The sequence below is a fragment of the Strix aluco genome, chromosome 3, assembly GCF_031877795.1.
Source record: "Strix aluco isolate bStrAlu1 chromosome 3, bStrAlu1.hap1, whole genome shotgun sequence".
NCBI lineage: Eukaryota > Metazoa > Chordata > Aves > Strigiformes > Strigidae > Strix > Strix aluco.
This window is the reverse complement of record NC_133933.1, coordinates 61,198,377-61,223,357: the sequence shown is the minus strand read 5'-3', so window position 1 is coordinate 61,223,357 and position 24,981 is coordinate 61,198,377. Positions and strand designations below refer to the sequence as shown.

The window sequence follows — 24,981 nt, the reverse complement described above, 5'->3', positions numbered from 1 at the left end:
ACTGGTGGACCAAAGAGGGATTAAATGAAAAAGAGCCATGGGACAGCTTGAAACATGTTTATTCTGCCTGTGTTGTGTCATGTTTGTGAAGCATTTCTGTTAAAAAGGAAACTGTATTCATTAGATAAAGATGTGTAACTTCTATAGCATACAGAAGCACGCGCCAGCTAATGCTGTGTGTGGCTGATCACTGTAACAGAAGGTAGTAACTCCAGGACTGGGATGCAGATGTTGGAGCCCAAAAGGGCAAGATGAGACTAGTTTCAAAGTTCTCTTCCAAGGTAATAGCTGTTAAAGAGTTTCCTCTGAATTTATGGTGCTGCACAAACAGTCATTTCCAGAACCCGAAATAATGACACTGAGACCAAGCATTGGGAATTAGCCAAAGCAGGTGGTGGAGAGGCAAAGAGAGCAAGTGGTCTGAGGGACGACCATGGAGAGCAACCATCACTCAGCAGAGGGAGAGGAGAGGTGCCAGGCGGGACCAGTGGGACCAGCTTCCAGGCAGAGGCACCTCAGTATGTGCCAACAGGACCTTTGTTTAAGTCAGGCCTCGGTCCCTTCAACTTAGGGCAGGTCACTGCAGGAGGGGGAAAGAAATATTTGCTTTCCTTCCAGCAGGGGAGATGTAAATAATTATCAGTATAATTGCACCTTAAGAATTAGTTATTATTACCTTCTTTATTTACCTTCTTACTTTTCTCCGTTCAGTGAAAATTTGTTAGCTATGTGATGCAAACTTGAAGTTGGGGAAAATTACCTCCGTGATCACCAGAAAGTTTAGCATAAAATTTTTGTAGGTTTCTGGGTGAGGACTCCAAGCAACATTAAGTTTGAACCTAGCCCTTGTTGCTGCACATCAAACCCTGTCAGAGGGGCAGTACATTCAACCTATATGCCTTTGCAGGTTCAGTTCTAGACAGGACCAACATTACAATGAATTACTGACATCATCATGAATCTCTTATCCAAGTTGATTCACTTTACATTTTTCAGGATAGACTTAAAGTTCCATGAGACCCAGAAAATTTAAGCACTAATTAAGCCACTGATATTTTGGATGACTATACAATCCTACTGTTGCGTGCTTGTAACCTTGACTTTCAGATAGGCTTCTAACCATTATCCTTTTCAAATGGGAAAATAAAGCAAAGACTAGCGAGGATAAAGCATGGGATATTTTTGCAGAGCACTGCTCACTTTTGGGAATGCTCTGTTGTCCTTTGTTCAGAGGCAGACTAGACTTGACACTAAAACATAATTTTTCATTAAGTTCCTTATTTTAGAAACTCTTGACTGGGCACACTAAAGTCAAAGGATGATTGTCTGGTGTGCTTTTTGCAAGAACCCACAGGCAGCATCCTGTGTTGCAACTCCTGGCTGCAGATCAGAGCTTCATTACCATAAGCAGCCTTCTGACAAACCCATCATGATTCTGCCCTTTATAAAATATCTTCAGAGACATAGCAGGCCTTATTGTGCTCCTTTTGGTCAGAAATAGCCTATTATGCCATTTTAATGGATTTAATATGTTCTGTTACTTCCAAGTTCCTACTCATACTCCCAAAGGTGGGAAGGGAGAGCCAGGACTTGGCCACCTCCCGTTGAGTAAATCCTAGGGAGTGTCCTAAAGACAGCACTTCCCAAGCACCAGACTGCAGTCCAAGTATCCCATGAGTATCTTCATGGCTATGGGAAAGTGGAACAGGAGCTAATCCTTTCATAGGTTAATTTCTCTTGCACCTCAGCTGGGCTGTTAGTTCGTTATTATATTTTGAGACTTCCAAGGGATCCCCCAGGCACAGGGTTCTCTGCTGTCACCTGATATCCCTGCTCCTGTTTAGGCTCTCTGCTCCAGCAGGAGAAGGTGAAGGGGATCTCTGCAGGGCTCAGCAGCCTTGAGCAGAAGCAGAAGCACAGCAAGCCACGCAAGTGTACCTGGCCCTGGGGTTGCCATGCGCTGTGGTGAGGATTTGTCCCTGCATCCCTCTAGCCATAATTTTTACCACCTGCACAATCAAATCAGCATTTCACACTGTTAAAAGCAGATGAAAGAATTGACAAAAGTATTGAGTGCAGATCTTCAGTCCTTCCCACGTGCTGGTCCCCTGAGCTGGAGGTACAGCACAAACAATTATGCCTTTGGATAATGTCTTCGTTTCCTTTACCTTCTTTGATTCTTTTATTTTTCTACCTCTATATATGAATGTAAAAATAGAGGATCAAATTATTCCCTGGGGAAACTCAGCTGGGTTTACACTGACTATTGCAGTTGCCATATAGTACCCCAAATGCTCTCATTTCCATTTGGACCTACAATTAATCCTTTTGTTTCTTATTATAGAAATATCACTAGACACATTGGTTACAGACACTTTATTCTTTCTATTCCCAGACTGTCCCTGACTTCAGTGGGAACTGTGGGTCACACTAATAGGCCAAACTTGCTTTTTGTTCACTCCCTGCAGAGGATGAATTTCACTGAAATGTAATTCAGTTCTAAAAACTTACACTGAAGAATTGTAAATCTATGCCTATTGATTTCCTCTTTAGAATGTCCAGCGGTCACAGCCTTGAGGTACATTGAAGAAAATACTACCAAACAGAGAAAAAGATCAAAGGCAGAGTGGGACTTGTTGCACCTGGGATTTTGAGGGGAACAGCTGGCTTTCACAGAGTTGTTTTTCACTTCCTTAATCTGGGCAGTGCTGGGGCAGAACTACCCTTTCAGGAGAGTCAGAGCAATACTGACACAAAGTGTCTCCTAAGGAGACATTATAATATCTTGTGGTTTCCCGAGAGCTGTGAATGTAATTCTGCCCTCTGTTTTTAAGGAAAAAAAAAAAAAAAGAGCATAAGGGTGGGCCGCTGCCAATAAGAATAGCTCCCCACATGCTGGTCCCCTAAAAATGTTTTGATCTGTACATTTCTCAGTCTGCTTTATTTATACGCCATAACCGAAAAGATTTGGTACCCCACCTCAGTCAATTTTTTTCACTCTCACCTCTAGCACAAGCTGAGGTGAAGGATGAAGGTTTTTTTCAACAATGCAGGACAGACTTTGCGGTACAAAGTCATAAATAAAAGGATAAGAAAACAAAGCAACTTAATATCTTGGTTAGAGTACCTTTCTTATCCATGGTACTTCCAACGTGTCTGTGCAAAAAAAGGTTGGAGGTTCAGAACCCATAGTAACACCCATGACTTCTGGATGTTACCCCCAGATCTGAACACCAAGCCAACACACGTCTGTCAGCCCAACATCTGTCCAGATCAGGCAATTCCTTCTGAAGTCTCTCTGTTCCCTCCTCTCTGATTTCTACATGCAGTGTTAAGCAAATGCAGTGCTACAGGTTTGTACAGGGGATTGTTGTCTCTGCTATGCAAAGCTTTTTCTTGGTTGTAGCAGCTTTATTTAAGGCTTTCATGACTTTCCATGAGTTGTGTGCGACTTCAGAGCTGCTCTGCTTCTTTGTCAGAGAAGCAGCTGAGGGCTAGACCGGAGCCATGAAGTGTTAGTATATATCCTATCAAGTTGATAGCTTCTAGCAAGTCTTAAACACTCAATGGAATCCACACAGGAGAAATTTGGACATGTTATCAGTAAAGATGATAGACTGGCTGATAAGGTGCTTTTTCTAGTTATGGCACTGAAACAAATTCTTCCCATCCAGCCTGGACATCACTAGCAAGGCCAACTAAAGGGGATTCATACCAATCGATAAGTCTTCTGAAAAGTGGACTGCATTCTCTCCTTCCTTTCCTTGGGGTATACCTCACCAAAATTTAGCAACACAGTCCCTACCTAGACTTGTCAGTCCTTGGATCAATGAAAATCTTCATAAAATAGATTTGCTTTTTGTGATGGGGGATCCTGTCTCTGCCATGGAGCTTATCAGGATCCTTGCAGACATACTCAGGTCAATCTCTTACTTCTGTGAGGGTTTAATTTTCCTTTCATGTGTATGGAAAACATCAGACAGAAAGACACCCCTCTGAATTCAAAACACATTTGCATTGAGGATTCATTTTCCCAAGGAATCTCCCTCTCGCCCTCAGCTCTGTCTGCGATGGGCTGGAACAGCATTTTGCTCCCCAAACTCAGGAAATCCTTGGGATTTGCACCTTTCCTGTAGCCTTGTGATACTCTCCAAGGTGTAAAGTTAAGGTGGGCACAAGATCTTCCTTGCCACATGCTCATACATACATTTGTAAAATTTTCAGCTGGCCAAGTATATGAAGGGATAGTAGTACCTTTCAATGTCATGTAAGTAGCAGCTTCAATAAGAGCATCTCAGAGCAAGAACCAGGGCAGGGCAGGGGAAGAAGAGACAAAGTAATGAATACAAAGGAAAGAGAAATGGAAAAGCACCTTTTAGTCAGACTGTACACATGACCTGAATTTGAAATGCATCTTTGCCAATAATAGCTAAAAAAGTGAACAAAGAGCCAGTTAGCTTTCCAAGCATCTGTTCTGCTCATGCTATTGCTAAGCACAAGGGGGCAGAAAACACCCATAGGGTGAGATGATACCTACACATTTGATTTGATTTCTAGTGTGTGACTTTCAAATACTACAATTTTCTTTATGTTTTGGAGCTGTTAGTTTTTTGCTACTGCTTTATTAAAAGAAAAATAATTAAGTTGTTTTATCTTAAAGTTATTAGAAGTGCTAAGGTAGCTTCTCAGTCAAGACTGGTTCAGCATTCAAACTCACAGAATCACAGAATCACAGAATCGTCTAGGTTGGAAAAGACCTTGAAGATCATCCAGTCCAACCATCAACCCAACATTAACAGTTCCCAAATACACCATATCCCTCATCGCTAAGTCGACCTTACTCTTAAACACCTCCAGGGATGGGGACTCCACCACTTCCCTGGGCAGCCCATTCCAACGCCTGACTACCCGTTCTGTAAAGAAATGTTTCCTAATATCCAGTCTAAACCTGCCCTGGCACAACTTGAGGCCATTCCCTCTTGTCCTATCACTTGTTACTTGGTTAAAGAGACTCATCCCCAGCTCTCTGCAACCTCCTTTCAGGTAGTTGTAGAGGGCGATGAGGTCTCCCCTCAGCCTCCTCTTCTCCAGACTAAACAACCCCAGTTCCCTCAGCCGCTCCTCATACGACATGTGCTCCAGACCCTTCACCAGCTTCGTTGCCCTTCTCTGGACACGCTCCAGTAATTCAATGTCCTTTTTGTAGTGAGGGGCCCAAAACTGAACACAGTAGTCAAGGTGCGGCCTCACCAGTGCCGAGTCCAGGGATAACATCCCTGTCCCTGCTGGCCACGCTATTTCTGATACAAGCCAGGATGCCATTGGCCTTCTTGGCCACCTGGGCACACTGCTGGCTCCTGTTCAGCCGGCTGTCAATCAACACCCCCAGGTCCCTCTCTGACTGGCAGCTCTCCAGCCACTCCTCCCCAAGCCTGTAGCGCTGCTGGGGGTTGTTGTGGCCCAAGTGCAGCACCCGGCATTTGGCCTTACTGAAACTCCTACAGTTGGCCTTAACCCATCACTCCAGCCTGTGCAAGTCTCTCTGCAGAGCCTCCCTACCCTCGAGCAGATCAACACTCCCACCCACCTTGGTGTCATCTGCAAACTTACTGAGGGTGCACTCGATCCCCTCGTCTAGGTCATCAATAAAGATATTAAACAGGAGTGGCCCCAAAACTGAGGTGTTTTGCTTACGTTAGAGAAAGATTCTGTTCATTTACTTCAGCAACTGAGAGTAATTTTCGCATTTTTCTTTTCCTCCACCTGCCTGAAACTAGCATTAGACTTTGCTCACCTGACAAGCAAACTTTATTCCAGCAAGCTTGTATGCAGAACATACAAGCTCATCGATTTCAGCTGTATTATCAATGCAGAACATACCACTATGCTGTATAGTGGAAAATAGTTATTTTTATTGTTTGAATCAAACTTTTGGAATTCTAAATTTATTTCCATTTTAATTCTTTCCTTCTCACATTTTTGTGAGGTCCCTTCCCTTCATGTGATGTCATATACTAGTGACTCAAAACTTGTCTAAGTGAGCATTCCTCCCCCTGCACGCACACATGCTTTTACACAGACACATTGACTTGACCCAAAGCTGAAAAGTCTTGACAACTAGTAGAGGGTTTGATCTCAAATATGGAAAAATCCAGCTCAGCCTCTGTCTCACCCTATATTTTTTCCCAAAATGAAAGCTCAGTGACAAAAGCTGATATAAAACCCACACAAACCAATGTGTGAATATGTAAATTCATACCTGAACATTGCACAGCTTAGCATAGAGCACCAGCTAGCGTATTAAAGCATGAATTGCATTTTATAAATGACAAATCTAGTAATCTGACTGGTAAAAATGGTTCAGATACTGTTTTGCAGGAGCCTCAGTGTCTCAAGTTTCAAGTGAGGTTACAGCCTCATTTGTGCAAAACCAGGCAGGAGCAGCCAGGATCCATCAAAGTTTGAACAAGCTCATAGCATCTTCCTACAGCTGTAGCAAATGTGCATCTCTAAGCCAGACCTCTCCTCGTGCATCCTGAGCAGCAAGTTTGGAAAGGAAGAATACCCTGGGCCCAACAAGCCACCACTTTTTCCTACCATAGAAGGTTTGAAGTGGTTCGAACTACTGGAAATTTTGTGCCGGTTCTACCTACTCCAAGAAAACTTTGTTTGAAGCTGGGGCTGGTATCAGTGACCAATTCCTGTGCTGCTGTTGTCATGCTGAGTTCAAAAAAGCAATTTCTCTGTATCTGACAAGTGTTGACATTACTATCTTCCTGATCTTTGTCACTAATTGCATTAGCAAAACAGCCTTTCATTAATCATTTGTAGGCAGTCCATGATTCAGTTGGGTGGATGAATCAGTTGCTGTGTAATATCAACCAGCTGTGATCTTAGTCATGGCAAAAGCTTAAGAAAGGTCACACACAATTCTTGTGAGAAGAGTAAGAGGGTCAGGCTACCACGCAAGGTGGTTCAGGTAGTTGTGACGTCCAGAAAACAAACAGATGAGGACGGTGGCATCTGGAAAACAGAATCTGTGAAAAAAAAGCTGAAAGAAAAGCAGACTGAAGGACGTGAGAACTAATAAACAAAATAAGTAAGATAAGCTGTCAGAAACATCAGAAATGTGTCGGTGTTCAGACACAGCTTGCTAGAGGAATGTTTTATTTGACCGATGCTAGTGTGAGATTCTCTTCTGTAGCATCAGAGAGTAATTCTCCCACTTTACCTAATAACTAAACAGTTGTTTTTATATCCACTGTGGATAAAGAAAAAGTACTGGCCTTAAAATAGAGCAAAGGAAATTAAAAAAGGTATTTCTATCTGTGAGTACAGGTAAGAACTAGAATAGGTGGTGCATCTACCCCCATTAAATATTTTAAAAAACAGTATCAGTCAAGAGTTCTTGTAATATAGTTAATCCTGTCTTGAAAAAAGAAGGTGGAACAGATGACAGCTCAAGGTCCATACTGTCATTATTTTGTGCCGTTTCTAAGACTCAGGTAAGCAAATAGGCTCTGGAAGCATCTGAAAAATTAAGTAAATGACAAGGAAACAAAAATTCAATCTGTGTCCTTGGATTAATTCTCCGTGAAATGCAAAGGGTATGGCTGTTTATCAGAGGGTTAACGTCACAAACGAACAACCTACCTAGGAACAAGATTGCCCTCTGCTGGAAATTAATGAAAATATAAACAATACGTAAACCACTTCAATTCTAATAAATTAGAGCGTCAGAATATTCTAACGAAAGATTACAGGGACGTTAATAGTACCTCAAAACTCAGAAAAACCGAATTATCTTGCCATAAACACTTAGGACTAGCATTTTGCAGAGGCTTTGAAAGTAAGGGAGACTGGCACAGCAAAAGTTTTCAGAAGCTTAGTGAAGTAAAGCTTGTACAGTTCGTGGCTTTGTGCAAATATCTGTGCTGATGGAGAAGCACGAGTCTGTTCTTAAATTCATGTTTCTCACCGTTCACAGTGATGTCTAGAATGATCTCCATGCACCAGAGTACATTTGCTTTGTTTACTAGTACCATAATTCATTGTGATAAAAAGCCAGAAGAGTAGAATATGCCATCTCAATATCCCACAAACCATGTCAGAGTTAATGATGTTCCCTTGATATTACTGGCAGTGATTTTTACTGGAATGATAAATAAAGAGTAATTGTAATAATCAGAAGGAAACATCTAAGATAGAGATGTCAGCATGTTTAATTTAATGCCTTTGGCATAACTATATAAAAGAAAGCGAAGATTCCTTTATGCAGACAGAGATAGAAACTTTGTTACCACGTGGTTTCATTATGATTCCTAATGCATTACAAAGACAGTAATATAATTTTGATCTTTTCTGCATGTGCAGCAAACAATCCTCTGGCAAGACATTCTTACCAACCTCATAAAACCAGAGCATAGGCCTAAGCTATATGGCTGCATGAACCTAAATCAAACAGTAAATCACAATTTGCCGTGGTGAAATATGGCATTATGGTTATTACTTAATTGATAAGATTATTTTACAGAGCCTGAAAATAAAACCATTTTCTATATGAACAGCGCATGAATGACTAGAGTGAAATCTTAAAATTAAGTAGGATTTCCTAAAATTTTTAAAATTAAGGAGGAAATATCAAAATATGTATGCTACATTTAAGAAAATGGAAGACATCCAAGGTTAGAACAGAGCACAAGGTTTTCAGGTTACTGGGAAGACTGTAGGGTAAGGAATACATTGAAATCATCTTTGGTCCCACCACAGCAATTCTGTTGTCTGAGAAGAGCCTGCCTGACCCAGACAAAGCTTCAGGAGGAGCTTGTCCCTACTGTGAGAACCCACAAAAGGCCAGGAAGCATTTATACTGAAAGTCCATTTTGTCAGAACATAAATATTTTAAAAGAGAGAAGACTCAGAGTGACTAGGCACACTCTGAGTACCTTGAGATACTAGGTGTACTAGAAATAAAGACCATATTTCAGCCTGCCCAGTACATCCTATAAACAGTGTTTCTCAATGCAGGGCTTTTTGGAACTGCTGCAACCTCTGCATATTTGCCTCTGAGTCTCAAGTGTCACTTGCCATCACCCAAGAGGCAGGACCTTGTTTCTGTTCCTTGCTCTTAGCTGCGCAATGTCACTCACTCTACCCCTGCAACCTGCTCAGCTGCTTCCCAGGAGAGGAGCAATCTCCCCTTCCCAGTTCCATCCCTCTTACTCTCAATTTTGAATGTATATCATGTATTAACATAGACAAAATGAATGGTACAGATACGTACAGCATAGTATCTTGGCAGAAGCTGAAGGAAATCTACTGGGGTCCAACACTGTAAAGTTTCTCAGAAACAGTCTGTTCTCACTCAGAAATATACTGCCTTTGAAATACTGCCACAGAGTACTCTGATGACAGGTCTAACTTGTGTATTGCTTGTTCAAAAATAGCCATCAATGAAAATAGTGGTTAGTGTTCTACTTACAGTCTCTATTGAGATTGCTAAAACTAGGGCCTTCTTCAGGTGAAAATTAAGAAAATTGTACAAAGTTGAAGAATGGGAGGAAGAGGAGCTGTCCGTGAACTGTGCTGAACACTGAAGTATCCAATAAACAAGTATTCAAGGAGCAGGAAGGTCTGTATTTAAGTCAGATTTTCCTACTTTTTTCATTTCAGTAATACCTGAGCTATATCCAGTAATGTAGAAAATCTCCTGCTACATTTTTCTTACTCGAGGAACAGGTAGAATATTGAAGATTTAGAGAATACAGAGGTAAGTTCGATGTGGTAGTCCTGCACTCTTCAGTTAGTTATCTGCAGTTCAGAAATTTGAGCAAGCTTTCTCCCAGTACTTCCTGCATGACCATCAATCAGTTTCAGAGATTTCTCTTGTACCAAATATATCTATGTATATCTCTTTTGGTGTGGGCTAGGAGACCTAATTAAGTAGTACTCACAAGAATCTGTGCAACCACAAGCTGGTAAATGCTGGTATAATTTCTAAGTGAGACGATTACTGATCTGGAGTATTAGTCAACTCTTGATGACCTAGCACAGGTGATCCAGGCTGGAGACTCAGTGTGAAGTGGGACATTGGTGCTTGTCCCACATGAGCCAGTGGGGTCTGGAAGGCTGTGTTTGCACCAGGCTGGTCCAGGTTCTACTTGCCTAGAGACTCCCACACTTCTTAATCAACAGAACATCAGCGGTCTCCTTCTTCATTTACACTCTGCCTGCATAATATATGCACCTTTCACAGAAGCCATGTGACTGCTTGGTTGGCCCAACCTTCCACTACCCTGGATAACTGATAGATGGCATCAATATAACATAATTTTTTAAAGCAAAGGATTTAAAATTAGCAGATGTCAGTTGTGAATTCAAATGTCTGAAATGGGGAATTAATTTTCTTCTGCAAATAAGATGCCAGAGAAGCAAGGCAGAGGCCTCAGCTGAGAAGCAGAAACTGCCCTAGCTGTTTGCTCCAGCAAGCATCTGTCAGAGCCCAAAGAAGTTTTTGCATTGCATTGAACCGACTATTTTTTTCTCCCCTAATTATTTTGCTGAAAATTTCCTAGACAGTATTTCATAACAATGCTGTATATATTTGTATTGTTGATGAAATTTTGGTTGAGGTTATTTAACAGATAAATCTTAAGATATATTGTCCCATTTTCAATACATGCAAATTAAACTCATATAAGTAAGTCTCTTTTCTATCTCCTCAAGTTGAAGGGGAATAAATGATGTTAGAAGAATAATTTAGCATTGCTTCATGCAAACTTTACTATTCAGTAGGTTTCAAAATCTGAATAAGTACCTTCTATTAAGTTTGTATAGGAAGTGAAGCTTCTATCTTGAAAAGCAGAAAAAAATGTTTGTTATTGATGGTCTTTTCTGATTTTCTTTTTTTTTCCCCAGACAAAAGGATAAGGTTATGAAATAAATATAATCTTACAAAGACAAAAGGGTCAGTCTTGAGCCTTGATTTTACTTTGGCTCTTCTTTCATGATTGTGGACTTCTCATTCCATCTCCATGCTTCAGATCCATCTTCTGTATAAGGGAGATGGCACCACTCACATCCACTCATTTGGCTCACAAAGATTTTTGACTCCTGGTTAAGTGAATGACAATGGTAAAATGGGAAGTTGTGTATAAATACAGATCATTTTCCTTCAACAGGTTCTACAAGAAGAACTGAGGTAGAACCATTGCACCCACAATGTTCAGGGGACTAACTCATCTGAATACGAAACCTGCTAGGCTCTAACAGTTGAGGATGCAGCTACAGGGGGTTTGTTTTAGGGAGAAAGCACAGCACTAAGCTCCTTTTATTATGTGACACATTCACATGCCAACACATTCATTGGTGTGGTGCTTGAAAGAAGAAAAATACTTCATCTCTTAAAGACAAGATTTCTGTATTTGGTGGATAAATAAAGAATGATGCTTCTGGCAGCTCATGTGACAAGAAGCAGTACCACATACTCAGTCAATACAGCAGGTGTAATTGCCAAAATGTGTATGCACTGTATGTTTGATTAATATTTAAATAATACTCTGAAGAAACTTTGCCTCTTCCTTCTACCACCTCTGATCTGTGTCCTTCCTGCTAAAGATGGTTAAGCATTTGATAAATCAATGTCTCTGGAAGGGGGGGTGGGGGGGGGTGGAGAAAGCAGGAAAGAAGCAGTAATTAGGATGCAACAAAACACAGCCTGAGGATGACTGACTCACTTTAAAAGAATAATTTATACACAAGGAAGAAGTCGTGCTCTGAATAGACAGCGTGCAAGAATAAGACTGGTCTTTCCTTTTCATCATATAGTTTTTTGCTTTCATCCAACTACAATAATGCTCTTTTCTTTGGGCTTGCCAGAATAAGGGCAAGAAAAAAAATATATCCCTCATTATTATCTACTTTTATCTCTCTGACAAGACTGCACATAAGATCTTGGAATGGATTTACATATTATCTTCCTAAATGTAAGGTCTGACTATTGATATAAGCCCTTTGCTTCAGTAATGGAAGTGATAATTTTCACATGCTTGTCAAATCTTTACTTAACTGATAGCAAAATAAACATAATCATATTAAATTTGGAATCATTTGATCCTTCTGCCTCTTGAGAAGACAGTATATGATTTCTCTGATAAATTTTTAGGTAGGTTTTATACAAAACAATAGTCTAATAGTCGATTAAAAATGGTACCTCCAAAAGCTAGCTGGGAAATAAAACACAGTGTAAGGCCAAGACACAGTTCTGTCTCCTGAAGAAATCAGCATGGGCAGAGTATGTTTAGATATGACATATGACCTCAACTCCTGTCCCTGATGGAGTGAGCACAGAGGAAGTTCTGGCTTCCTACAATAGTTTGGCACCAGCATAAGTAGCATTAGAAGGTGCAGTGCAGTATCTCTTGCGTGGCTGCTTCAGGCTCTGTGGAGCAATACTGGAAGACAATGAAGCACACAGACACAGCTGCTCCAGCAAACAGTACTGCCACATGCATCAGAAATCCAGCTGAAAAGCTGCATACAAACCAGCCCTTCTCAAACACAGCTGAGGGGGAACAGAGACATGGTATATCCTGAAGCTGAGAGGGGGAAGATGAACAATGCCTTCCTTTTTGATTACATCACAAGTCATAGATTTATTTCTTGTTTGGTATAAGAATATTTCTGGAGGGCTTCAGAAGAGGAGCCAGGTACCCTGAATGTTACAGAAGAGTGAGATTCACTGCTGTCGTGTTGCCACTGAACGGCTGATATTCAAACACGGTTGCTGCCATTGCTTAATGCCTCACCATCACATGCTATCTTTTATCTTCCTTCAGTTAACCCCACACCCTTGTTGCCATTTTTCTCAGTATTAGCACTATTTATATGAAAGCTGTGTCCGGTTTGAGTCACTGTCCCAGACTGCTCTGCTGCTGCCTTGTGACACATCCCAAGTCAGCTCACACTGTGGTCAGGGCATCTGGAAACGGGAAGATCTTCTGGTGACCTTGACCTGGTAGATATGACAATAACCCTCTTCCTTGTAGAGATCTTAACAGGCTCAGGCAGAGGAAAGGTGGTATGTGTGGGTGTCCCTTGCCCCTGCAGCTCTCTAGCTAGCATGATCATTATCAAAATCATGTGGAATGCTTAAATCAGCTTCTGACCACTTGAGCAATTGAGAAGTAATTTAGTTATGTGACATCTTCTACATCTCAATCACAGGATTTTCATGTGGACCAGTATTTCATCTGAAGGCAAAAAAAGAGATTGCCATTAGTCAGGGGAAATGTCTGTTGCTCCAGAAGCCATACAGCAAAAGTTACTCTAATGCTGCGGGGCCTGGGAGGATGCACAACCCTACAGCCTTCTCCAAGAGGTGGAAAAAAAGTCTGTCTTAGTCCCTATATAGGTGAAACTGAGTTTTACTGGTGTTGCCATTATTTAGTTTTGTCTGTGTACTATGTTCTCATGGTCTGTCTAAGGTCCCATGTGTGGCATTTGTAACAGACAAAACCAAAAATTATCCCTGTCCTAAAAACTGCTGAGCTCTATAGGATTTTCACAGTCCCGATTTCTGCAAATTCACCATGCAGATACATTGCAATTATTCTTCATCAATATGAAAAAAATTACTCATTCAGGTGAGATCTTTGGTTAAGTAGTCTTGAAATATGGCTTCATTATTAAATTTGCCCCATCATGTAACATTTCACTGAGGAGCAGGAGGGAGAACTTGTAGGTACACTACATTAAGACTGGTATTAAGAAGTGAAACACTTCAGGGATGTAATATTACCCTAAAGAACTCATTGTCTTTCATAGTGTTGCTTAAATGTATCATATTTTATATCTGTGTTGTACATCTGCTTCTCAGATAAATGTACTTCAGAAAAATTCAGGGTGTTTGCAGGAAGGATTTGCAAAACCAGAACACTTCCTCTCTGATTGTGTGTCACATTTCACTTCATCGTCTTTCTCTTGTCAGCATTCCTACAAAGCAGCACAGGGAAGTTTTGTCTGTTTTTCAGATAGGGACCTGAAATGTGGAGGAACCATCTGTCTTACCTTCCAGAAACCCAACTAAAAATCTGCCTCCCAGTATGCTTATTTCCACAAACATCTTTTGGGGGATCCAGACTGCTCTAAGTTCAAGCTGACCATAGGAAAATAAAACAATTCTAGTTTCTCAGTGAATTTGGGAAGAATCAATGTGGTTTACTCCATTATAGGATCCTTACTCAGGAGTCTGAACACATGTTGAAGCTGACAAAAATTTTGTGTGGTGTTGGCAAGTTTCTTGTAGGATGAGTGGGAGTAGGCTTTATGTCACCATTGCCTTTACTCAACTCATCTACACAGCCGCTAAGGCAGGTATGTGTGCAGGTGCATTATTAGATAGAATTGAGGAAATCTGCAACCCCAAGGACATGGTCTGTCCATACCAGACTGACACAAAGGGATATAAGCATACTCTACTTCTTTCTGCACTATACCTTATATTATGCACTCACACCATTCATACAACCAGAAATTTCTAGTGTAGACAACATTTTGCACATATTTAAGAGGAATAATTCTCTAATTAGTCCATCTGATCAATACCTTCTGGGCTAAGAAACAGGGAAAAAGTCTTCAAGGCTATATTTTTCCACCAGTTTTCCTAGACATTTCATGGAGCAAATTCTGAGAGCTTTCTGACTAAACTAGGAAATGCATCCCTCCTTCCTATTTATTATTTTATGAGTTAGACTACTTTTATATTTGGCTGTACAAATCCATATACCACTGACATGTTCTAGAACCAATCAATGAGGGCATTTGGATTATATGCTCTTCAAAACAAGTTCTTTTTCTGCCATCAGTACATGTACTTGGCTGTGAAATGGGAATGAAAGACAAGCTGCTCTTTGTTATTAGAGGTCTTAAGGGTATGGAAAGGTAGCTTTGGAGATGTACAACTCTTGATTTTTTAAAAAGCTTGAATAAGTAAAGGAGAAAATATTAGTCAGATGGAAGGTTAGGCAAGCACTAAAGAACTATCAGGGCTCTGGAAAATCTATAATAACAAACCTGGAAGTATGAACCATTTATTTGACCCGAAAAGATAGATGGGGAGCTGGAAGATGGGTTCCTTCACCTACAGTTGGCTCTCATATTAACTCCATCATGATGGGGACAGAAGTCTGCTCAATGATTTGAGTCCTTTAATATCACACCCCATGATGTAAAGCACTGAGTTGCAAGCCTGAGTGATGGATCAGTATCCCTGATGAGCCAGAAGCCAGACTCTGAAATCCAAACAGACTTATTAAGATAGTGCATGGTAAAGCACTCTGGGAAGTCTGAGCAGGAAAGTTGTCACTGTAGATGTAGTCAGTGTATGCCAGATGGGAAGATGCAGATTCAATGTGAAGACTGCATTTTATATATATGGCCATCTGTGACATGGGAGAAGTATTAGTACAGGCTTCTGGAACTCAGATATATTCTTTCACCAAATCAATATGGATCATGCCTTACTCTGATGATACTTGCTGGGACCATTCTGCTCCTTTCCCTCTCAATCACCATGTATTAAGGAATTTGGCTTGTTTTTAATTTTTATTCATATTGGGTAATTTTATCTATTGTTTATATATCATTTTAACTACATGCAAAAAGGCAATGAAGTAATTCAAAATTGACAAAGTCAGTTATCACTGGAATGCAGTTTTCATTTATTGTGTCCAGTAGTATTATGAATGGAGAATAGCTTACTTAGTCATAAAAATAGTGTAGTGTTTGGGGTCCTAGCAATACTCATATTTGTGCACTAAAAGGCTCTATCCTAATTTCTAAAGGGGACAATGTCCTACAACTTTGGATAAGCACTGGAAGGAATTAGTCCCTAAAACACTAGAGCAGTACTGCACCATAGGTTGGAAGAAAGCATTTTGCCTCTCCCTCTCTCTGTTCTCCAATTGGGGCTGCTTCTAACAACAGGAGTATGTAATGTCTGAAGTTGTCTGACTCCATCAGAGTGATTTCAAAAGAAAGAGGTTCGCTTGCTCACATCCTATTTCCAAACTTTTACAGGCATCAGTGATCTAACCCAAAGACTCTGCAGAAAGAGATTATATCTCCTGTGAAGACATGTATTCCTCGTGCTATAAGCTCCTTATGTTGTGTGATACACTGCCAAGTATTGCACTTTTAAAATCACTAGGGTTTTCCAAAACACAGTGACAAAAGAGATCAACTGCAAGAAAAAATTCCAGCTGATGCAGTGTCTTCAATCACCTTGCTCCATTTTGGCTGATTGTCATGAATTAAAATACCAGGAAGAATATGCACGCCAGGGGGAAATTTTGAAAAGGCAGAAAAGGGAATGGAAGAGAAGAAAAATAGCAATTCAGGAAATGCATCCTTGAGGTTGATACTGCACCTGGATCCAAGGCTCTAATTTTGTTGTGTTTTCCTCCTACTTCGTTCCACTTCAACTCTGAATGTTTTCTCTACTAAGAAAAAAAATCTCCAGTGGTGTAAAGCATCTACAAGAGGCTCTATTCTTTCTTCCTCCTACCTGCCAGCAAAAGAATTGCATCTTCACCTTAATTAAGCCATCTGCCCTATTAGCAATGCCCAGTCTACCAGGATAAAGATCCTCTGGGGTACTCTGGTTTATACTGGTGTTTTCCAGCCATCAAACTAGGAAGAGTAGTAGCCTCATAGAAGCTACCACTGCCACATTTGCTGTCCAGTGCTCCACAGCTGGTTCCAGATTGTAACCTTTGTGTCTCCACATCTCCAGCATGACAGCTGAGGCAGCTCCCAAAGTCTTTATTTGCTGCTGCTAAAGCTAGACTGAAAGGGTACAAAGTGTGTGAAGAGGAGCAGAGGGAATGAGGAGAGACCACCCAGTGGGTATGCTGGAAATGCATTGACACAGTCACCAGAGTAGAAGTCAACATGCTTAACCTGGTCACCACACAGGTAGCCAAATGCTTCTTTTCTCACTTGCAAAGAACTGGGCTGGATTTGCTGCTGTTCCTTCTACTCTGCCATGGCTACCACACATGAAGGATCCAAGAAGAGAAATCAGGTCCCATGGCTGACTAGATTAGACTTGCCTGTGCTTGGTGGATGTGTTACTGTTCATGTCAGTGCTGCCCTTCATACGTTCATAAAGAGAATAACTCAAAGTCCTTAACCACCATTATTGCTACACCAGTAACATGATACCACAACAGTGTCAGACGTTAGAATATGCTCATCCCTAATGACCATCTTCTCCAGCACAGTATATAGTCTGACTTCTTTCAAGCAAAAAAAGACATTTAATGAGAAGACCAGTGGGTTGAGGGAGAGACAAGGCAAAATTTGACAATATATTTAAAACCTTGAGTTTATTTGTAGCTTATAAAGTCAAGTGATTATACTTGGAGTATTAGTGCAAGGCAGTTTGCAATCTTAAAATGCTGGAAGCCAGCTGATATATGGCATTGTTTCCACACACTGGACAAATAACACCCTGGATTCTGAATCAAGAAAAGAAAAATTGTCCTTAATGTTTTTAAGGTATTAAATTTTAATGTTGCATTTTTAGATAGATGCTTGAGTAAAACAAGACTGAAGGATTGTCTAGGGATCTAAGTTTGTGTTGATTAATATCTGCTTACACTTTTTGTCTCTGCTGCTGCTATATTGATCAAATGTACTATTTAAATTCAATTTCCTGATCTGAAAGCATATTACTATCTGCACTGGAGAAATAGGATTATCTCTAAGCCATTTATTGTATTTAATTGTATGCGACTGAAAATGCTTTTAGGAATTACAAGAAATGCACTCCTGGTTAAAATGGAAGCATCCTTGCTCCCTCTGTTAACTTACAAATCAAAATTAACTCAATAAAGACTATATTAAAACAGTAAAAAATGAGATTAGTAGTTGATGGATGGGTACCAAACCCCGAATTTCTCACTCAGCTATTGCCAAACCTCCTTTAGAAACTACCAATAAAAAAAAATAATCCAGATTCTCTGTCTACAGTCCCATGTGATACCAACGGTGCTGAAGTTCAGCAGAGGCTATCTTTAAGTGCTTCTCTTCCTACCTCTGCCAAAGTACCATACTATGTATTCCCACTGCACAGGAGGGTAACTGAAGGTTACATAGCTTCACAGAAGATGGTACCTGAAAGAGATGAGCTCCTGCATCCTTGCAGCAGCTCAGAAAACTTGTCTGAAACAGGCACATATAACTACAAAGGCTCTGCGCAACATCTGTAGTAGGGAACAGCTCCAGCAAAGTGAGAATCAGAATCCCCATTTTATGCTTGTGACACACTACACAGAGGATATTTGCTGACAGGGCCAGGACCACTACGATAAAACACATGATCTTAAACTAGAAGAGGAGGTTAATATTACTTTTTTTTTTTTTTTCTTTTCATTAGAATTTATTTTAGGCCAGCAAAACTACAGGTTTTCTTCTTCTGTTTTACTCTGCTGCATAATTTAGCATTTCAAAGATACTGCAGAATGATGATGGTGAAGACTGAATTCAAAAGAATTCCTGCAAGATCTGCAGCTACACAAGTTATCAACTCTCCAGGCTGTCACTGACTCTACACTGAGCTTACAAGAAAGTGTGCTAATTTTTTTTTTTTGTATTATTATTATTTGTTAAGGTCTTTGCATGAATATTGAGAGATGTTTTAGACTACTTATGTAATTGATACAGCATGACTTGTATCAAGGTGTGTATATGTTGTTTTTATCTACACAGATTTATTTATGCACATTTTCTCTAGCCTGGAGTAGTTGTAAAGATTTATATGTGCTCACACATAAATATGCAGAGGCCAGTTTAGTTTATTCATTGTTTTAAAATTCTTAGAGTCACTTTTAAGGTGCTATTGTGTGAAGTTACCATTGGAAACTGGACAGCTTTAGAAAAAAGGATGCCTGCATATTTTCCAGAGTAGGGAACCAGTTGTTAGAGAATAGACAGTTTATAAAACTGTAAGAGATTAAATATCATTATGAATAGTTGCTTTAACAATTTTTACAGCATTTCTTTTTTTCTCAGTTTGTCCCTCTCAGCAAACCTTTGCAGACATGTTGAAGTTTACACTTTGGCTGAGTCCATGGGAGTTGCTGAGAAGTCACACATGCATGGAAAATGATTGGCATCTTGGTAATGTATTCACACTCACAGTACTACATAGTGGGTGGCTTAAAAAAACTGAAACACCCTGTAAGCCATGTCCTGAAAAATCACAGGTTCAAGTACTGCATTCTCATTTAATAAAGAACTCCATTTTATTTATCTCTATTATGTGTAGTTTTATGTTTATCTCAGGTCATGTATCTCCATGGATGTCAGAAAATACACTTCTATCATTTTAAGTGAAGTTTCCTCTCAGTGAGCTTGTGTCAGTCATTGTCTTTTGACACAAACTATATAGTGTCCCTCCCCAGTCTACAACATACGATATGCCTACAGGACAGGAAGAGGAAATGTTGTTAACTCTTCTAAAATCTAACAGAAAAATATGAAAAACCTGAGGCATCTTCCCTTCCCAGGACCATGCAAGATCCTCAAAAAACCTCAAGCTGTGAGGTTCATCTGTTGTCAGAGCATGAGCAAGTTGGAGGCAATCAGGGCTGGGTATAGTATCAGTGCCTGGCAAGCCAGGTGGGCAATGCTGGTGAAAGGAGATGCTGGCCCTGTCAGCAACAGACAGCTCGCGTGTGTCCTGCTCTCTGTTATCAAAAGCAGCTCTTAATATTGAAGGACTGGGGTTTGGCACACCTGGAGAAGTACCTTAAATGGAACGACAGAGTAACACCAGCACCAGCAGGGCCAGCCTCATGCAATATGCTGTGGAATTTAAAAGGACATTTCTTAGGCGCTTTTTTTGACTCTTCATGAAGATGAAGAACACGTTGCCCACAGTCTGAGCAGTGTGGTTAATGAATTCTTAGAGGTTCATATAACTTTGCTGTTTCTTGTGTATGTTTCCATGACAGCGAAGCAATAATTTACCTCAGAATCTGCAGTTACAAAGGGCAGCACCTTTTATACAAGGATTCTTAAAGTACATGTTGATGAAAGCACTTTCATTTTTGTTCTGAAAGAGCCATTTTAGAATTACATGTAGTTCCACTGTACAAAAATGATAGTTATTCTTCAGAGTCCAGCAGACAACCTCCAGAAAACAAGAGACTCTGAAGAGTAACAACAATATTTTTTCCTCAGTTAATCTATAAATTTGTGAGATCTGTAATCTCAAAGATGTCCAGTATCATTATTCTACTCTTTAGCCCAAGACACAAAAATGAAGTGAGCTGTTCATGGTCTCCCAGTAGGAAAATATATGTCACTGCAGGAAACATGTGGATGGCATTTGACAGATTCTTGTTTCTTATGCTAAAGAAATGAAGGATCTTATTTAAATCTTTTTGTATAGTTATTTTCCACTCTTTTCCCAGGGCACTTCTATGCAAAAAAGTCCTATTTTGATAATGAATCTTACTTTTTAGTTTTAGATAGTGCACAGATTCTTGGAGGGGTCATTTCTCAATAGCAATAATAGACAAAAAAAGATCATATGATTCATGCTAATACTAAATGCTTAATAATTGTTAATGTTAAACATAGCAAGCAGTAGAGCTTTTTGAGGGGAAATGTTCTCCACAGCTGTTGTACAGAATCTTTTAGGATCAAGTCACTGAATCTAATTACCTTGAGTGAATTTCAGTGTAACATATACTTCCACTTCACACTCTATGTGTTTCAGTTAATGAGCCATTCCCAGGTTTGGGTGAAAGAAAACAGTCTTAATGGATAATAATCAAAATATACGTTGAGGAAAAAGTAAGGAAAATCTGATCATGAGGCACCACAACAAATTACAAATAATTTTTAATTTTAGAAAAGTAAGAGTTTATTCCAAAGGTTGCAACACATTTAGTTTTGTTATCTCTTTTTCATTAGACGATGAAACAGATCATGTCTCCTGTGTAGGTACATCCATTAAATGGCTGAGAATGTCTACCTGATCTGAAACATACTGAAGTCAATAGACACCTTTTCAACTGACTTCGGTAATGAACTTTGTCAAACAATCAATTCTGCCCTGGCAAATCCTGTTGTCTTGATTAGTTTAAAATCATGATAAAACTTTGACAAAGAAACATTTGGAAAACAATCTTTTGCACTGCAAGAAATACAAAATCTATTTATTACTTTTTGCTTTCAACATGAAGCTTGAAAGTATCTACATGTATTTTTTAAGGCAATCACCAGTGAATCTCAGCATCTACTTTAACAATATTCTAGGAAAATGAAACAAAATGCTTACCCCAAAACTTTGGTGGCCATGTGATTGGAGAGTAAGTACTGTTTCTATCCATAACATCCAAATAACAAATATAGAATGGTATGTCCACAGAGGAGCAATGGGTTTCTGAACGTTTGAGATTTAGCAGTAAAAGCAATGCTTTTGTGCTGCCAGTGAACTGTGTTGTTTGCCTGAAAGGAAATGGATGTATCATGCTTCCTGCTTGTGGACTCGAATTAGCAAGTGCTCGCCTTATCTTGGAACACCACATGGTTCCCGAGACAGGGAAACAGTTTCCTTCTCGTCATTTCCTCAGCCAGAGCAAATTGACTCAGAACAATACCAAATCTCCTCCGTCTCTGAAACTTTTTGAACCCCAAAATGTCCAGAGATAGAGAGATGAAAATTCCTTTCTCTTTCCTTTAATGATTTTCTGTGTTGAAGACTTTCCTTAAACATTCAAAAGCACTTGTATTCTGTGCAGATTTTCAATAAGGAAGAAATGTGTCAATAGGCTTTTAATAAACACCATTACATTAGCATATTAATTTAGAGTATGAGGATTGTTAAGTATTCGTTGTTGTTCCTTGGCTGGTTTGAGGAACTGGCTGGGCCTGACAGTGTAACTGTAGGCATTAATATTTTAATGAGTGTACTTCAAATTTCCTTTGCCAATTCTTTTCCTTTCCACACCCCATTCTAAAATACGAGTTCTCTGGAACACAAACAGGCTTTGAGCTAATTGTTTGGACAGTTTTGATACAATGCAGTGTTAATTCCCTGTTGGAATTTGTAGGTACTGCTGCTAAATATAACAAAGCAATAACACCCCCACAAGAGAAAATAGCCAAGATATTTAATAACACAGAGCCAGAATTAATAGAGAAAGTATGGGGATCAATAAAATATATGATTTTGTATTTATGTGATACATTCTGTAGGACCTGATTTTAACTATTTTCTTCTTACATATATTGCGCTTAATGGCTATCCATAAACATTCTGCTGTGAATGTCAAGCCTCTGTTCTCTGAAGAGTTATATGAGGTATTGTTTTGCCCATTGTTAAAAAAAAAAAAACCAGAATCAGCTACATCTATTTTTCATAATGAATATCAGGAGTCCCCCAAATTTAGGAATATCCCAATCTTAAGATTTTTATCTGACATAATTTTAATGTTTAATCTTATTTTGTTTTGTTTTGTTTGGGACTTTTTTGCATGAAACAGATTTTTAAAAATACTGGGTGAAGATACTCTGATGGTTAATAGAAGACTGGTGGCTTTCAAAGCCAATGCTTAAAATGACATAGCCAAATACCGAGTTAAGCACCTGAATTAAAAAGATCAGATTTTCAGATGTCTGTGAACAGGATACAACTTGATAAGAAATGCTGGGATTATTTAGTTTGGTTGGGACACAGATACCAGAACAGATGATAAAAATATATAAATTAAAGAATTCTATGACTAGGGTTAGTCCTGTGCTCTGAGTAGATGGAAATACAACAGAACTGAATTACTGTAAACTATAAAATGAAGAAATTTAATTATTTTAGTTTACTGAATGAATCTATTGAGATGATCATTGTAAAACAGAATTAAAGACTGACTTTAGTTGAAAAGCAGCTGAGTTCAGACATGGACACTTGTACAGATAATTAAATCTTCCATATTATCAGGTGTATGAAATATGAACCTCAATGCTTTGTGAAAAATTCAACAGCAGTGAGAAGAAGCATGACAGTTTCTCTCTGAACAGTGTATTCCAATGGGAGTTCTCTTGTTTTCCTCAGAAACAAACAGCTGACATGGGCAACTGTCAGCAGCAGCAGATCAGAGAAGCTGGACCACCAAAAGTGTTATCTGGGCCATACACCTGTAATGTTTATCAGTGAGTTGCTGCAAATAAAGTTTTAAATTAATCAAGGTGATGTGGGCTTACAATGACTTGCTAAGCAGGAGGCTCTCTCAGATCAGTTTCAAACTCTCTTTCCACTATTTACTCTTGCAAGAAAAAGAAAGAATTGCAAGTTTGTACAACAGAACTTATCTAAAATAGGTAGAGAATATCAAATCTTGAGATGTCATAATTAAAATGGAACTTTCTTCACTGAAAAGCTAAAGCAGGTTGATAGGTCATAAACTTTGTCTTAGTTTATTATTTCAAATATTAGACAAACTTTGTTTCTCTTCACTTTATTTCTGAGTATTGCAAAAATTTATTTTCTTAGTAACCCCATTAGTTCTTTCATTTTTCTCTTTTGAGAAGTATCTTTTCCTGAAAATAAAATGGTCATAACTCAAGGTACCCTCATGGATAAAAATGCTCATCACCATTCATTACACTGGCAAGTATAACACACTGTCACTTCTGGCTGGTGAGACACAGAGGTACATAGAGGACGAGCTGTCAAATACATTGCTGATGTAAGTGAGTTCATGTCCAATGAAATGGGTAGTCTTTTACTCCCTCTTGAAAAGAGGAACTGAATTCTGTCCTTAAAAGTTTTGAATGTATTGATTAAACGAGGGGGGGTGCTTTGAATTTACAACAGCACAAGCCTTAACCCTGAAGAAAGAGAAGAACTTTCAGGGAAAATATATGTCAAGGGTATCATCATGTATTAGAAAAATCATGGGCAACCAAACCATAGGTACATGAGGTAGTCCTGGCAGGTGACTACCTGCCTCCTTGGCCATGTCCAGCCATGGAGGGAGGACTTCGCACCATTGCCAGCCTGCTCTGGGAGTGGCAGTTACTTTCTCTCAGGCATTTATGCTTTCTCCATTGACATATTTTGATTCTTCTCTTTTTCTTTGCCCTCCAGTAAACCCCTGATCAGCTAGATGTTTTCTGTTTAACTTTACTGGTTGCGTGGAAATTAATTTACTGAGATACTTTACTGGGTGTGTAGAGATTAATTTAGTTGAGGCCATTTTTTCAGCTGGCCAGGGCTCATGGTGATGACATTTGAGTATGATCAATAAGCCCTACAAATTGAACCTAGATCTTAGCTACTGTCAATCACTGCCAGACAGAAGGGTCATACCACTGTCACTAGGAGCAAAGGAGGAACATCATGTCAGAATTTTAAAGCAACTGGCTGAAAACTACTTTTCAGTATTTCAGTTGTTTATTGTTACTGGCATTTCTTGAGAAAACATAGGTATATCCTGTGTGAACCCACAAAATCTTTTTATTTTAAATGTAAGCAGGGTTCACTGAAAAAAAAAGAATGAAAAAGCATAGAATGAGCATCCAATGAAACTTTTTTTTTACACTTTCCATCTGGAGATTATGATTTAGGCTGGGATTTCCTTTAATTGTTTCGTATTTCAGCAGCCTCATATTTGTCCTTGGTTAGTTTTACAGCTCTCCGGATGCATGGAGAAAAACTCTGGAATTTTTGTTCTTTGACCAGTGAAGAAAAATGTTTCCGTCTCCCATCAAACTATCCATTTTAAATGCTGCTCATAATGTGACAAAACACAGAGAAACTACAGCTTGAATTTACTGCTTTTGATGATTCACTTCAACCCTCTTCAAGATCAAACAGCAGATTTTTTCAGTTTACCTGCCTACGTCCACATGCTGGTTCTATCCAAATACACCTTTTGATATATTATGCCTACTATGAATGAAAAGAAA

General features: G+C 39.4%; 1 protein-coding gene across 2 annotated transcripts in view; it reads right to left on the bottom strand.

Moving 5' to 3' along the window:
• MYCT1 (MYC target 1) overlaps positions 1-21,545 on the bottom strand; it is a 28,541-nt gene extending 6,996 nt beyond the window's left edge. Inside the window, exon 1 of one of the 2 annotated variants that reach the window (XM_074818789.1) lies at positions 21,353-21,545. In XM_074818789.1, the coding sequence (XP_074674890.1) occupies positions 21,353-21,545 (193 nt within the window). The remainder of the gene's footprint in view (positions 1-21,352) is intronic. The other variant, XM_074818790.1, reaches the window with a different exon arrangement.
• Between the last annotated feature and the right edge of the window lie 3,436 nt (positions 21,546-24,981).